A 16,417-nucleotide genomic window follows, 5' to 3' on the forward strand; every position below is an offset into this window, starting at 1 on the left:
AAATACCAGATGATCTTATATTGTTGAAAACCAGGTGTAAAAATTGCATACTAAACATGATAAAACTGAAGTAGCGAGATGTGTTTATGTAGATTGTGATGTATATCTGAAAAATGTTCTGCAGTTCTGTGCATTGTGTGTTGATTGGATGTTGAGATGTGGGTGGGGTTTAATCACAGTAGATGATTTAAGAAGAAAATGTCTCATAATCTAATTGATAATACTTAAGGCCAAATTATTACACTTCAGAGTTATTTTAATATAGCCGGTATGCTATTGTAGTTTTTGTTCATTTTTTGTCTACATCTAATATGTTGAATTAGATTACATTTTTTAATTTTCTTTTTTCACTTTAACTTTATAATGATATATCATTTATTTACTGTAGTTTATTTAGTTTTAGTTATTTTACAAACTAAACATGTTGCAACAAGCTGAAAAAAAAATATTCTTAATATTGAAAAAAAAATATTGTAAGTAACAAAAAGTGTTTTGTTGTTGTTTTTAGTTTTAGCTAACGATAATAACTTTTAATAAAAACATTTAAATAAGCTTTTTAAATGGTTCGTAATGCTTTTTAAGAAAATTAGGCATTTACAGTAAAATCATGCAAAATGGTTTCATGCACATATACTGTTTTTGTATGGAGCTAGGTTGTGTGCTTACTACTGAACTAGAGAGTGAATTGAGACGCCTCAAAATCGCTTAGCCTTTCTCACATCCATTGCATTGTGTGTGTGTGTGTGTAGTTGTTCTAGATGTGTGTAATATATCCAGGGAGCTCTTTTGAATTCTTTGTGATGAATAAATAACACTCTTTAATTATGCTAATTTCTGCTGCTGAGTTTTGGAGATGAATGACTTATAATATTAGCATTCATTTATAAGTTACGTCATGTCTTTAATGTGCTCTTTCAGTCCACAGTTACTGAGTAATTGCCTCCTGACTTCATCATGGCCTTTCCTGGACTAAAGATATATCACATCTACTGAATAATCACTTAGACTCATTAAAAGTTAATGACTTTAACTCTAAACTCCAATCCACAAACCATATTTCGGCCTTACAGATGTGACTGAGCTGTCATTAGGGCTCTTGTTGGGAAACACTTTGCTTCTTTCTTTATTAAACTCTAAAAATGCTGGTTAAAAGCCTCTGAGTCACTGCTGAAGATCTGACGCCTGTCCACTCTACAGTGAAGATTTCATCGTGTGTGTGTTTTCTGAATCATTCAGGTCCAGTGCTGAAGACTGTCTGGTTCTGATCTGCTGTGGTCTGTACGATCTTCTGAGAGGAGTTCTGCTCCTGCTGCCGGACCTCATGCTGGAGGAGGTGATGGACAAACTCATCCAGCCTGAGGCTCTTCTCGTCCTGGTCAACCACTCCTCTCCTCTCATACAGCAGGGCGTCATGAAGGTCCGCTCACATTCAGTTGTCTTTGGGTAGTTGACAGATGAACATAGCTGTTTTTCACCAGTTCTTTTTAAAAGTCTTGCAGCATGACAGAAGTATTAAAAAAAGAAATATGCCACATGAGCTCATGAGAACTGCATGCAAAATACTTGTAAACAATTAAAAATGCTTTGTTAATTGGTTTTAGATCACACTTTCAATTAAACTGTTAGACTCCCATGTACTTCATACACACAAAAATCTCTTTCTATCCGTAAACATGAAACATACTTCACACATATATTATACACTTTATGTATTTAATAGAATTTAATATTCCAAGAATATTTTTATTTCTATTTTTTAGGAGTATATAAATTAGAGCCCGACCGATATGGATTTTTGGGGGCCGATGCCGATATTAACTCGAAAAGAGCCGATTTATAAGCCGATATTTTGATTTTAAAAATAATCTGGATATTAGACCCATTTCCTATAAACTGCACTTACACAACATTCAATAGCAAAATATCTGCCTGTTCTATGTATGTGGGCTGTATAAACCATTTTCCAGAATGGACTATGTTAAAAAAAAAGCCTTAGATTACAGTCTCAATGAATAAACAATTGCACATCAAAAGTATATATTTTTTAATGATCAAAAAACAGTCTGGTTTTAAACATTTAACACTTTTACTTTCTTCCAGTTGAAGCTGGTTTTAACAGTCTGTGTGTGTACTGTAAATAAATTATAATACTAAAGTTAAAGTATTTGCAGAAGTAGTCCCACACTTTGCTGCTACAGCATTCACCTTTTTCAGCCATCTGTAGGCAGAAAGAGAGACAAGAGAAAGAATAAGCATGTGTATTAATAATATCACCATGTATCATTACTCATGTCATCATTAGAATTATAATAATAATAAACTGGGATCTCCTACATAAGCAAAAATGAGAAATATATATATATTTTTTATTTGTCAAGCAATAGGTATTACCTACTTATATTTAACAATATTATTTCAACATTTTCCTGTTATGTCTGTAAAGCTGCTTTGAAACTATGTAAAAAAAAAAAAGCGCTAGTTCAGCTCACATTTATTTACATGTCCCCTCTGGTTTAATCATTTCTGACGCACCTACTGTAGTTACTGTAACTACACTATATTTGCTCTCACAGACACATTCACAACAGACCCGTATATCTTCTCCTCTTCTCTTTGTGCAGTCTGAATCAAAACATCGTCTTGCCTACTATTACCGGAAGATTACGGAATCAATTCGAAGTTGAATGGTTAACGTTAGTGTCATGAACACACCGCTGTCAATTTTAAGAAGAACCACCTTCAAACAAGTTAATAGCAAGCATTTAAGGGGCCTGCTAAAAAGGAAGCTATTAGCGTTAGAGTAACGTAACCAGCCTGAATTCACCAAATTGTTCTCTGGACCTGAGGGTAGCCTCTTCTTCCTTGCTTCTCTCTTAATTCTCATCAGAAGGACATCAGAAGCTCCCGCTAAACGTTTTTAAAACTCCGCCTACGCCATAGCGCAGCGCAAATCGCGTTGTATCTGAAGGGCAACGCTGAGCCCAGCGGCAAGCGCCGTGCATACCGCGTACTGTGTGAAAGGCCCAATTACGCGGTCATTATGTGGGAAACACACCGCAATAGAATAAGAATAAGTTAAACGCTAACGTTATAGTTTGACCTCCTATTAACGTTCGCGCTCTTCCACTGATAAACATGGTATTAGCTTTGTGGTTAATCTAATATAGCAATGCATTAGCGGCTGTAAGTGATGTTACAGAATATTTAGAAGTAATAATGATAGGACCGTTAGCTAGAACTACCATACAGTTTTTATATACAGGGTATGAACTAAATCTACAATCATTTCACATGACGAACGACAGACTCACCGTCAAAACAGTTGATCGCTTTCTTCTGTAGTGGACTTCTGGCGCTGTTGTTAACTCTGGAGCTGCAGAGCTCCCTCTGGTGGGCACACTATGCAACACTCATAACATGAGTGAAGCATGAGACTCTGTTTCTCATGTTTCATCGGCCGTTATAAATGCCGATGCCGATTTAAATGCAATTAGCTTATATCGGCCGATAATATCGGCCGGCCGATATATCGGTCGGGCTCTAATATAAATTCATGATCAGTTGTTTTTGAAGATAAGCCCCTATTCGATAATGTAAATAATATATATATTAAAATTGTTACATTTTTATATTTCACACTGTTAATCATTAGGATCATCACACTCGCACTGAAGCCCAGTTTTTACATTTTGTCCTTGAAATTTCTAAGAATTAAAAAACAATTTGAGTAAACTTGTTTATGGACAAATTATGAAAATATAAGATAGACTATTTCCTTTAGGACTGTAAAATGACTGGCCTTTCACTGTTCCTCCATTACGCATCTGCTGCTTTGGTTAGTTTATTTAAGCTGATATGAAAATAGCTGATTGATAGAAGATTGAGTAATGGGTTTTGTTTATTATTTTTATGTCTAATCACATACATGCATGGATACACAAACATGTACATATATTTTTGTAGCTGCTGGATGCCTACTTCAGCCGCGCTCAGAAAGAGCAGAAGGAGAAGTTCCTGAAGAATCATGGGTTTTCGCTGCTGGCCAATCAGCTGTACCTGCACCAGGGCTCTCAGGGTCTGCTGGAGTGTTTCCTGGAAATGCTGTTCGGACGACCGGTCGGACTTGAGGAAGAGTGAGTTTGACATGACCATGAGTGCCTACAGCCAGCTATAAATGTTTATTGTATTTTATTCATTTGCATAATTAAATTGAAAATGTTATTATTTGTATAAAAAATATATTAGAATGTTTTATCAGATGTTATATTATAACATTATTATTGTTATATATTATAAAATATATTTTTAATAAATAATATATAATAATCATACATAAATATATGTTATTATTAGAATATAATAATGTATGTATGTGTGTGTGTGTGTGTGTATGCATGTATATATGTGTATGTCTGTGTGTGTTTACTTATTTTATTTATAATATAAAAAACTTAAACTTAATTTTGATTTAGTTTACAACATTTCTAATTAATTTTTTTTAAGTTGAAGTTTTAAATAGATAAAAAACTAAATAAACATTTTTAATAACAAAAACAAAAAACAAGTTTACTAAAACATTAACTAAAACTAACCTGAAAATAAATATTAGTATTAATAGTCAAATATATAAAATAATTAAATATTAAAAAATATAATTATAATTCATTATATATATAACATTTTCTATGTTTTTTTTTTTTAAGGCACATAGACAAAAGTGTTTGTTTTTTTCTTCTAAGATTCTTAATGGTTAAATGTTGCTGAATATTTATTGTAACGAAGAAACCCATTCAAGAATCTCCTGCAAGATTACTGCTACATGAAACTTGCTTTATTTCTACTAAATGAACCCAGCAGCTTCCTTGTTAATGACAGCCACTGTTCCCTCTCGTCTCAGTCTGGATCTGGAGGACATGGAGAACATCTCCCCGTTCAGGAAGCGCTGTATCATCCCTGTGCTGGGTCTGCTGGAGAACTCTCTGTATGAGAACTCACTCATCCACAACAGCCTGTGTCTGCTGCTGCAGCTGCTCAACGCCTGCCCGAAGCTGACCGACATCCTGCTGGACCATGGCCTGCTCTACGTGCTCTTCAACACACTGTCCACCCTCAACGGCCTGGAGAATGGGTAATGTACCATATTTAACATCAGCGATGGGGAAACTCCTTTGAAATTGTAGCTGGCCAGTCTACATGGTGTTTTTGCCCTGTAGGATTCCTCCGGACGACTACAAGCTGGTGGTGTGTGACATTCAGCAGCTGCTGGTGGCCGTCACCATCCACTCCTGCAGCTCCTCGGGATCTCAGTACTTCCGCATCATTGAAGACCTGATCACCCTGTTGGGCTACATGCAGACCAGCAAAGTTCGGCGGACACAGGGTAAAGAAAACTAATACTTTTATATGGTAATGATATGTGACTTTACATTCAAACGAAATAGGAAATTCTCTGTTGTTGTTTCAGAAATGGCCACAGCACTGCAGTTCCGCGTGGTCCAGACAGCCATCGATTTCATTAAGATCACGGCCAATCAGGACCCTCAGAAATCTAGCAGCTATGTTCACATGCCCACTTCACCGCATCATGCTCTACAGCAGAAACGCAAAAGCATCTCAGGTGAGAAGCTTTAGAGCTCAATGGAGTTGTGTTTGTCTCATTTATGTGATGGTTCGGGTTATTGAAATGCCTTTAAATGCATAGCTTATCCTGAAATTAAACTTTGGTCATCATTTACTTTATTTTAGTAGTGTCATTTTAGTATCTATTATAGTTAATACTATTATAGTTTGTATACATATTTTGAATTAGTATTTGAATTTGTTTTTCTTATTGTATTTTCTGTTTCAATTTTAACTTTAGTTTTAGCAATTTTGTTGTGGATTTTTTTAGCTATATAAATGTCTATTTAGTTTCTGTTCATTTTTAAATGTTTTAGTTATTTTAGGACTTGTTGTATTTGTTGTTACATTTATCCTTTATTATTTATTTTATTATATTTATTTGTTATTATAGTTTCATTATATTCATTATATATTTTTTAACTAAAACCATCAAAAAACATTAACATTACTGTTTCGAAATAAGTTAATGTTTAATTCGGGTCCGTTTTGACCCGGAAGCAGCACATAAAAAAAAAAAAAAAAAAAAAATCCATAATTTTTATTATGGGAAAAACTTTGGAAATTAAATAAATGATCAAAATACATATTTTTTTAATTAAGAAGTATTACCATTTAAACTAAATTGCTACACCTTTTCTATCCAGGTAAATTTATACATTAAATTATGCTGATTATTTTTTATTATATGTAATATTTTACATCTATTACCGGTAGTTAGATTTGTTTGAAATTGTAATGTAAAATACATTTCTTTTACCCGTAACTCACACACTTTTTAGGACAGAATTGTATTGGTAAATCCATATTTCTGTGTTACATCTCATTCATCTTGTCTTACCCATCAGCCCTGGATGTTTCACTTCACCGTTCATGTGTTTCTGTTGTGTTATCACCTCCCCTCACACTCCCAAGGTTCAATGGGGCTGAAAGACTCCATAATTCCCCGTATTCCCCGGCAGCACTACTGCTCGTACGGACTGATTCCTCTGCCCTCCTCGTTCAGTTTCCTGTCCCAGGATTCCCCCCTCCCCTCCCCTACCGGAGCAAACTCCTACATGTTCCCCTCAGACACAGGTAGCCATCGACCCCATCCGCAACAACAAAACAGGCCACAACATCCTGGCTCTCTCAGGGATGTTGAGCGCGTGCAGTGAAGTGATTAAAGCGTGTCTGGTGCTCATCCACTCAGTGTCCTGGACTATCCTCAATGAACTCAGAGTTGCTCCAGGACTCTTAAGACTCTTCCTGCAACTCTGCCTGTTGAATAATCATTCACATTCTCTCTCAGTTACACCTGACATTAACATCATCCTTTTTTGAAAAAAAATGGATGCTTTGATTCAGCAAGGATTCATTAAATTGATCAAAAGATTTATAATGTTCCAAAACATTTCTATTTCAAATAAATGCTGTTCTTTTTAACTTTATCAAAGAATCCTGAAAGATAAAATGCATCACAGTTTCCACAAAAATATTGTGCAGCACAACTGTGTTCAACATTGATGATAATCAGAAATGTTTCTTGAGCAGCAAATCAGCATATTAAAATGATTTCTGAAGATCATGTGATGCTGAAAATACAGCTTTGCATCATAGGAATAAATTACATCTTAACATATGTTACAACAGAATACAGTCATTTTAAGTCATTGCAATTTTACTGTATTTTTATCAAATAAATACAGCTTTTTTTGAGCTGAAGTGACTAATTTAAAAGAAAAGTAGTAGGGTGCATGTTGCATTTCAGGTGTAAATGACAAACTTCCTAGGCTAACCTCTTAATCATCACTTAAGGTGGATGTTAATACCTGCATCTCTCTGTCTGTCTGTCAATCTCTGTGTATTTGTGTGATTTATGATGCTCTGTTATTTACACACACCGTTCCTTTAGTTCAGTAAGCATGTTGTTGTGTTCACTACATGCGTGTTTTTATCAGGTCGCAGGTGGTTCACGGTGGCCCCATCAGACTCGCTGCTGACACGAATGCGCTTGGTGGCCAGTGATGAACTTAACGAGATGATGCAGCGGAGGATGAGTCAAGAAAACCCCATCAGAGCCAGCGAGACGGAGCTGGTCCAGAGACTGCAGAGACTCGTGGTTCTGGCTGTTAACAGACTCATCTATCAAGGTACAAGACACACATCAAATCTGTGAATAATATCTGCTCCTAAACATTATGATCCACTGTGAGCAATTATTACTAAACACTTGAATGCAAATTACATAATTCTTAAAGTATATGCAGTCTACCATTGTACTTTTTTGTAAGTGATAACAAGAATCAATCCATGCAGACTGAATACGGTACATTTGTTCCACACTAACAGTTTGTCATTAATCCCCAGACATCAAACATGATTTCTTTGACTTCCTGAACTTTCCTGAGTCTCCTGATCACTCGATGTCTGTGCCGTTATCTGGTGAGCAGACGACTGATGAGAACGACTCCACCCCGATCCCACCGGGAAACATGAAGAGCTTCCGGAAAGATATTCTCAAACTAATGATGGAGGGCATAAAGATCGGCTTGGTAAGTAGACATCAGCATGGCATCAAATTACCTTTTTTTTTTTTTTTGTTACAAGTTTTATTTTTTGATGCAGTGCACATTATGTCAGATAAATCAAATGTTTAACTTTATATCAACAATCGATGACACGGTTATCTTTGAACGGTCTTCATTTGGGGACCTTTCTCAGCAAATATATTAGAGTATGAATGATTAATTGATTAATTTGATCACACACACATAAGGCCACCTCACATACATTCAGGCTTGTGCTGTGTGTAATTTTCACAGTTTATTATAAGCCCAAAGGGCAATTTTTTTGCAGCATAACATTTGTAAGCATTTCATACAAAACACACAAACAAAACACAATGGTGTGTAAGCTATTGATCAGCTGTTGCCCCATTGTAAAAACAAAAATGCACTGCGTGATTAAACATTTAAATGAGATAATTATTTATTTTTGAAAAATGTAAAAAAAAAACATTGTCTGTAAAAATCCTGATCACCTCTTAAAATAAATCTACATGATAAAAAGGCTTCTAAAAAAAGATAGGTATCAGTGATCATTTCAGCAGACACTGCTTCCTGTGATCAGTGATTTGGCTCCAAAAATCCTGATCGGTGCTAATAAGATAAATGCATAATTATATGTTAAAGTTACTTCCTTCTGTTGATTCTTTAAGACTGTGTCTGGCACAGGCCCTGCGGTGACTTACTAGTGTTTTTTGTCATCTCCTCAGGGCATCACGGGTCGTGGTGGCGCTCCTCGCCAGCAGTGGAAGCGAATCCTCTGCTCCTGCCGTGACACGTTCAGGGTCCAGATCGGCCGCATGCTGGTGCACACGCTCAGCCCCGCAGTTCCTCTGGAGGACAGGAAGGAGGCGCTAGAGTTCGTCCATGAGCAGAGCTACTCGGAGATCCTCAGAGAGAGCCTGAGTCCTGGCCTCGAGGTGAGGGCGCTGATATGTTGACAGAAAAGGCTTTTTGTTTTTACATGCCGACCAGAGATGGTGTGACATTTTGCTTTGGTTATTTGCTGATCAGATTTGTGTATCCAATCAAAGCCCGGCTCACATGCACGTTTCCTCTGTTGGGAGGAAGACCATGACATTTCACTGCTCTGCTTCTGACATACAGTAAATAACCCACAGAAACATTTTCATGACACTGTTTCCATAGCAGCAGTGCCGTCCTTCCTCCATTACACTGCAGACTGGCACTGAAAACACCATTAACCCTCAGAGCCACAGCACAACAGAACTGCAACATTTGCATAAATCAATTATCAAACACCTCACTTTGATTAAACTACACATGACAGTAGCTGCTAATAGCGTTTTTTATTTTATTTATGGCCACAGCTTGCTAAAGGGATAAATGGAAAAACACAAAATGGACAAAATAGTCACACAAAACACTTCTGGAACAAGTTTTTGAAATAAATTTGAGACCTTTTTTCTGTACAGCAAAATGTACAGCATGAAGACTGAAAAAAAATAAATGAAGACAAAAATAATACATGTATATTTTAATTACAGTACTTTATCAAAAATAGTGGTGAAACTTTGCACCCGTAAATGCCAATTGTTGCAATCTTGCTTAGTTTTTCTAAGTTTTACACCGATGCAAATTTAAATGAAATGGCTTTAATCACTAATGGCTTCTCAAAGACATGTTTGAGGGTGAAACAAACAAAAAGCATGCACTTCAGTGGTTAAATAAAGGGAAATTGAGTTTGGAAATGTGATTTTTTTTTTTTTTATCTTCAGTGGATAAATAACAGAAATATACTGATATATTGTAAATACCAGTAATTATAATTCCTTAAAATCCTTCGTTTTTTTGTTGTTGTATTTTTTACTAGCACGGGCCCAAGCTGGCTCTGTATCTGTACGAGCTGTTACATGATCACAAAAACACCTTGAGCAAAGAAGAGCAGGCGGCTGCCAACACCTTCATGACGGCGCTGAAACTCTGCGGCCACCGCTGCATCCCACCCAGCGCTCCTGCCAAACCAGACCTCCTCAAAGCCATCAAAGAGGTGCGCAGGGCTAGACACAATCTCTGAGGTTATATGCTGTTTGGCTGAAACAAGCTCAAACAACAACGCAACAACATGGGTTTGATTCCCAGAGAATTCAAAAACTTGAATTCAGTGTAATTGCAATTTTTAACATGAACAGACTAACGTAACGTGACTCATATTTGTCAGTCATTCAAAAATTAAACCAGTCAGATTTTTGCTTTCAACAAAATCCTGCCATAGTTTAAAATGAACTATTTGCATCTATTTGAATTGATTTAAATAATCATATTTCCAAAATGCATTTATTCCAGAAAGAATCAACATAAATCTGCATTTGCGAAAACAAAGACATTTATTCAGTGAAAAAGTATGAAAATGCTTAAAATATGCTGAGCTGTGGATCAAGCAATACTCAGTCTGTATGAGACTTAAACAAATTGGATGTATTGATGATACATACAAAAGCTGGTTATTGTGTATTATTACAATTACATAAATCTGACTTGTTTAATTTATGCATGGCTGACAAATATGCAATAAATTAAACGGATGGAAATTTAAAATGCAACTTAAATACGTACATTTTAAATCTAGGCCTAAATATTGTATGTGTGGATAAAAGCATCTTTCAAATGCATACATGCAAATGTAAAACTCAAACAATATGTAAAATATGTATCTAGATCTAAAGCAAACGCATAGTAATTCATATATTAATTTGTTAGTCTTTTACATTTATTTGCTGAGGTTGATTCCGCTGGTTTCTCGTGTAATAATTCTGCACATTTTAGTTTCCCCTTGAGGTCTACATATAATATTAGTCCAGGTTCACATGAGCCTTTTGTGCAGTTTACTTGTATTGTGAATGCTAGTAGTGTAGTTCTGAACTGCTCAGTTGAAGTGTTTGCATCTTATTAATGTTTTTCTGAAGCTGTTTTACTATTCCTTATTAAGGAGCAACTGAAATACGAGTCAGAGGCAAGAACCAGCAAAGGAGCCTGGGAAAAGAAGCTGGCTAACACTCAGAGGAGGTGAGCGCTCCGAGAGAAACACAAAATCTCAAAATAACACACGCCTAAGGTATTTTTCTGAGCTCTTTCGTCCTCCATTTCAGCCTGTTGCAGAGGCTAGATGGGAAGTCAAAGGACATCTCGAAGATCGCGGCTGACGTCACTCAGAACGTGTCTCTCAGGCAGGGCATGGAGCGGAAGAAGGTCATGCAGCACATCAGAGGCCTGTACAAGACCGACCTGAGCGCCAGCCGCCACTGGCAGGAGCTCGTGCAGCAGCTCACTCACGACCGGTCAGCTTCGCTCTCTGGAGCGACACAACTAAAATAGTTCACTCGTGTCATCATTTATTCTTCCTCATGTTGTTTCAACCTTGTATGATGTTGTTTTTTCCCCATGGAACAGGGCGGTGTGGTACGATCAGTCATCTTACCCCACTTCCTGGCAGCTGGATCCCACCGAGGGGCCCAACAGAGAGCGGAGACGCCTGCAGCGCTGCTACCTGACCATCCCGAACAAATATCTGCTCAAAGACAGACACAAACTAGACGGTGAGCTTCCAGCCCTCTGACTGGAGGAAACACTTTAAACATCTGCTCAGCACTTTCTGTTTTCTAGATTCTCTACAGTGTATTTTCATGATCCAGTTTGGTTAATCAAAAGCATAAACAAACAGGAAAATCTTTCAAGAACATGTCTGGGTCATTTTTCACCCCAAAATAAGTAAACAAAGGAATATATACAGTATAACTAAATTAACTGGTAAATAAATAAATGTAATAATTAATTAAGTAAAATTAACAAGTCAAATGAATGAGTACATAGTAAATAAATAAATTACCATGTAAATGAGTACATTTAATAATTAAATTAAATGAATAATTATTGCGTTGAGTATTGCGTTGAATTACTTAGTTTTCAATTATTGAGTATTGCGTTGGCAGCGCAAGGTTGTGGGTTCAATTACCAGGAAACATATGTAAGCTAAAAATGTTAGCCTCAATGTACTGTAAGTCGCTTTGGATAAAAGTTTCTGCTTAAATCTTACATTTAAATTTAATTTAAATAAGTAAATTAATTAATAAGTAAATAAGAACATTTAATATGTTATGAAAATGAATAAATAAGAAGTAAATAAAATAAGTAAATAACTAGGCAAATAAGTACATTTAATAAGTAATTAAGTACAAATAATAAGTAAATAAATATAAGTAAATAAATAGTAAATAAGTACATTTAATAAGTGATTAAGTAAATAAAATAATAAGTAAATAAATAAATAAATAATGAAATAAATAAGTAAAATAATCAGTGAGTGAATAAGTAAATATATAAATAAGTAAATAAATAAAATAAATTTAACTTTTTTTTAGATAACCAAATGTGTATGACAGTAACACAAAAGTTCCAAAACCTGTAATACCATGGCAATTCTGTCAAATATGTTGGAGTGCTGTTTAATCAGAATGGTTTATGAATATGTTAATCACACAATGTTGCCCTCTGATACCATCATTGTACCATGCTAGCACCGCAGTACTGCCTGTATAGAGTGGTTTTTTTAAACTTTGCCAGAACTTAAAAACTAAAGCTTTTGATGCTGTTGGTTTCATTGGTCTCGTGCATGTGGTTTGTCTGTCACAGATGCTATCAAGGCTCCTCTGGTCTTCCTGTTTGAGGACAAAACTCACTCCTCTTCATCCATAGTGAAGGACAAAGCCACCAGTGAGCCCATCAGGTACACACACAACTCCCGTCTCACTTCACAACTGCAGAATTTCAAAGAATTAGAAAACCCCAAGCATTTCTTCTTTCTGTTTAGGTTTACAAGAAAGTGTGTTAGTGTGGCGCCCTCTAGAGAGACAGTGGGAGAGCTGCTGCTGGGTAAGACTCGTCCTCCCTCCATAACACCAGTCTTGTGTTGGATGTTAATTGTCTTCACTGAATGCTAAAATATCGTTTTATGGGTCGGCAGGAAAATCTGGAATGTACTTTGTGGAAGATAATGTTACAGAGGCATTTGATAACCAAGTAAGTTCTTTTGCTAAACGTTAGGGTTAGTCTTTGGTCTTTGGGACTGAGAACTCAATGTCCATTGTGGACTGTGCACAGTTGCAATCAATGTATAGCTTTCTCAAGTAACACAGATTAAAGTTGCATTCATTGATGCAGCAGCAGCAGACTGTGTGAAGTGACAATGGTTTTCAGAAGGACTTATGAGCCCATGCGGCTCTATTTAAAACCGCAGCATTACTGTTTCTCATCCAATGCCGTCTGAGGGGTCAAAGATCACACACATTCATCTGAGGTTTCCTGCCTTGTCTTACACAGACTGAGATTTCTCTGGATTCTGGATTAGTATCATTTTTCTCTATTAAGATCAGTTGTGAATCAAGTGTCCCATTTATTAGACACTATTTCATACAACATGCTATCTTAGAAGACAGATGCCTACATACGCAAGGTTTTGGAACACAGCCTGCTTCATTCTACACATGCATAATCTTTAATCACTCATTTGTATCCATAATGCATTGCAGCTGTCATTAGGTGTGTGCAAGTGTTACTAAGGGATTTTATTTATTTATTTATTACTCATAACATGATATAAGAGTTTGATAACATCACCCTTAATAGATTTGATGAGGCATATGTATGTTTTAGAGGTTGATAGTGTGTGTTCACAGCAGAGTCCTCATGGAGAGACAGAACCGGCCTCCTTCTCCTGGACCTATGAGGAGATAAAGGAGGTTCACAAGCGCTGGTGGCAGCTCAGAGACAATGCTATGGAGATCTTCCTCACCAACGGCAGGACGCTGCTGCTCGCGTTTGATACCACCAAGGTAACGACATCAGCTGCTGAATGACTTAATATGTGCAATTCAGTAAATTCCTCTATATGTTATTCCTATGTCAATTCTGCCAAACTCTAACTTCCTGTTGACCGACTCTCTGTTCTCCGTCTCAGTTTCGTGACTATGTCTACCACAACATCCTGAGCTCAGAGCTGCCCAACCTGCTGGAGTACGGGAACATCTCTGCTCTCACGCACCTGTGGAGCTCAGGACAGATAACCAACTTCGAGTACCTCACCCACCTGAACAAGCACGCGGGCCGCTCCTTCAACGACCTCATGCAGTATCCCGTCTTCCCCTTCATCCTGCGAGACTACACCAGTGAGACGCTGGACCTGCAGGACGCCTCCGTTTACAGGTCAGAACACATCTCGCATCAACATCATTACTGTATTCATCTGCTGTTTTTCGGTAATGTCAGCCTGATGTACCTGAAAATTCATCAATTCCATATACAGTTGTAAATGTTTTATTGTTTTTCACCACGTATAATTATGAAATCATGATCAATGAGCTCCCGTTGATCGCATGGAGCTGAGCTGACCGTCTCCGAAATCGGTAAAACCACATTTTTAAATAGACGCTGTCTTTATAAATAAACCGCATAAACATTTCATGACATAATAACAGTGATATTTTGAAAATTATTCGAATAAATGATGGTTGAAATCACAATGCTGTTTGAACTCAACCAATCAGCATGTTTAGCGCCCAAGTCCCGCCCCCAAAAGTTCCAGACCTTGGAAAGAGTACTACCTCGCCAGCAGGGACTTTCTGAGGGGCGCTTTTTTAACCTCAAACTTTATTTAGATCCTGTTTCCTGTTGTGGAAACACAACGAGTACCGGCCCTAGTTCCTGGGTAAAGTTTCAGCAGTGGAAACGTGCCTTTTTACAGATACATGACAGGTGAAAGTTGTGTCTTAGAAACCCACTACAGTCACGAACTCTAGAAGAGACCTGAAGAAGAGCGGAGCAAGATCCCAGCAGCGCAGTGTGAGAAACTAGAGATGTGCTGAAGTCAATTCCTACTGATTTCTGACAGCTGCGACCTCCAAAATATTACTCACAATCATCTTTCCTGCTACAGAGGTTACTGTTCTCTGAGTTTGATCACGGTGTCTTTCCACTAAATTAAGGTTTTTATTGAAAATATATTTATGTAAGAAATAGATTTTTCATAAAATATCATAAAGTATCAAATAAAATATTTTTGTATTATTTTTAAATAATGTAACTTTTATAGTTCTATGTTGTGAAAAGATGTAGTCAATCAATGTGGAATTTACACACTATTTTGTTTCTTTTAATATAGATATATTAGTATTGCCATTAGAAAATTTAAAGGTATGCAAATAAACAAAGTGACATTTAGTTTTGCTCTCTGTTTGTCTTTTTGATGTAACAGGAACCTCATCAAACCGATTGCAGTGCAGTCTAAAGAGAAGGAAGACCGTTATGTGGACAATTACAGGGTACTGCAGCACTGCAGGCTTTAATTCCTGTTTACAGCACTGCCTGTTAACCAGTCACACTGTGGCTCTGTTCCAAAACCTGCTACCCTGCCTACGTAGGCAGCATTTTTAGGCATTTCCAGCGCCAAGGCCTTTCCAAACAGTAGGTAGCAACATTATGTTGCCTTCTAAGATATCTTCTTCTGGCAAAATCCTGACGTAGCACCGTAAGTGTCCTTGGCAAAAAAATCATATATTTTATATTATTTTATTAAATATCTATTATTTATAAAATGTATATTATAACATTATAATATTAATAACTACACTATTAAATAATAATATTATTTAAAAAAAATCTATATTATATTCTCAATTTACAGTATACGCTGTGTATTTTTATGCTTGTGGGAGTATCATTTATTTTTTCTCTATTAAAATCAGTTGTGAATCAAGTGTCCCACGCATTAGTCATTTAGTAGACACTATTACAGTTAGCATGCTACCTTTGAAGACCGCTAACTACATACGCAAGGTTTTGGAACACAGCCTGCTTCATTCTACACATGCATGATTTGTATCTATAATGCATTGCATTACTGCTTTATGAGTGTGTATATTTAGTGTCATTAGTGTGTGTAAGTGTTAGTAACATTGATTTCCTCCACAGTACCTGGAGGAGGAGTTTAAGAAAGGCAAGACAGAGGACGACCCCATGCCCCCCGTCCTGCCCTATCACTACGGCTCTCACTACTCCAACAGCGGCACTGTCCTGCACTTCCTCGTCCGGCTGCCTCCCTTCACCAAGATGTTTCTGGCCTATCAAGGTCTTTCAAAATCATCTATCCTTTAGTCCAAACTTATTCCATGCAGATTCAAAATCTTTCATGTAAAAACCAAAGCAGGAGGAATTGAGTTTAGTATAATTGTACAAACGTC

The 16,417-nt window shown here is 36.8% G+C and overlaps 1 protein-coding gene across 6 annotated transcripts in view; it reads left to right on the top strand.

Annotated features, from left to right (window-relative positions):
• LOC132110378 (lysosomal-trafficking regulator-like) overlaps window positions 1-16,417 on the top strand; it is an 89,920-nt gene that overhangs the window by 59,723 nt on the left and 13,780 nt on the right. For 2 of the 6 annotated variants that reach the window (XM_059516928.1, XM_059516933.1), the window contains exons 24-43: window positions 1,237-1,417; window positions 3,964-4,133; window positions 4,898-5,128; window positions 5,214-5,380; window positions 5,465-5,617; window positions 6,535-6,696; window positions 7,560-7,751; window positions 7,969-8,153; window positions 8,876-9,085; window positions 10,000-10,176; window positions 11,116-11,192; window positions 11,276-11,464; window positions 11,577-11,722; window positions 12,816-12,909; window positions 12,994-13,055; window positions 13,147-13,202; window positions 13,859-14,014; window positions 14,140-14,384; window positions 15,433-15,499; window positions 16,149-16,305. In XM_059516928.1, coding sequence (XP_059372911.1) covers window positions 1,237-1,417; window positions 3,964-4,133; window positions 4,898-5,128; window positions 5,214-5,380; window positions 5,465-5,617; window positions 6,535-6,696; window positions 7,560-7,751; window positions 7,969-8,153; window positions 8,876-9,085; window positions 10,000-10,176; window positions 11,116-11,192; window positions 11,276-11,464; window positions 11,577-11,722; window positions 12,816-12,909; window positions 12,994-13,055; window positions 13,147-13,202; window positions 13,859-14,014; window positions 14,140-14,384; window positions 15,433-15,499; window positions 16,149-16,305 — 3,077 coding nt within the window. Of the gene's footprint in view, window positions 1-1,236; window positions 1,418-3,963; window positions 4,134-4,897; window positions 5,129-5,213; window positions 5,381-5,464; window positions 5,618-6,534; window positions 6,697-7,559; window positions 7,752-7,968; window positions 8,154-8,875; window positions 9,086-9,999; window positions 10,177-11,115; window positions 11,193-11,275; window positions 11,465-11,576; window positions 11,723-12,815; window positions 12,910-12,993; window positions 13,056-13,146; window positions 13,262-13,346; window positions 13,814-13,858; window positions 14,015-14,139; window positions 14,385-15,432; window positions 15,500-16,148; window positions 16,306-16,417 lie in introns of those variants that run through there. The other 4 variants (XM_059516929.1, XM_059516930.1, XM_059516931.1 and 1 more) reach the window with 4 other exon arrangements.

This window comes from Carassius carassius, chromosome 30, assembly GCF_963082965.1.
Source record: "Carassius carassius chromosome 30, fCarCar2.1, whole genome shotgun sequence".
Classification (NCBI taxonomy): Eukaryota; Metazoa; Chordata; class Actinopteri; order Cypriniformes; family Cyprinidae; genus Carassius; species Carassius carassius.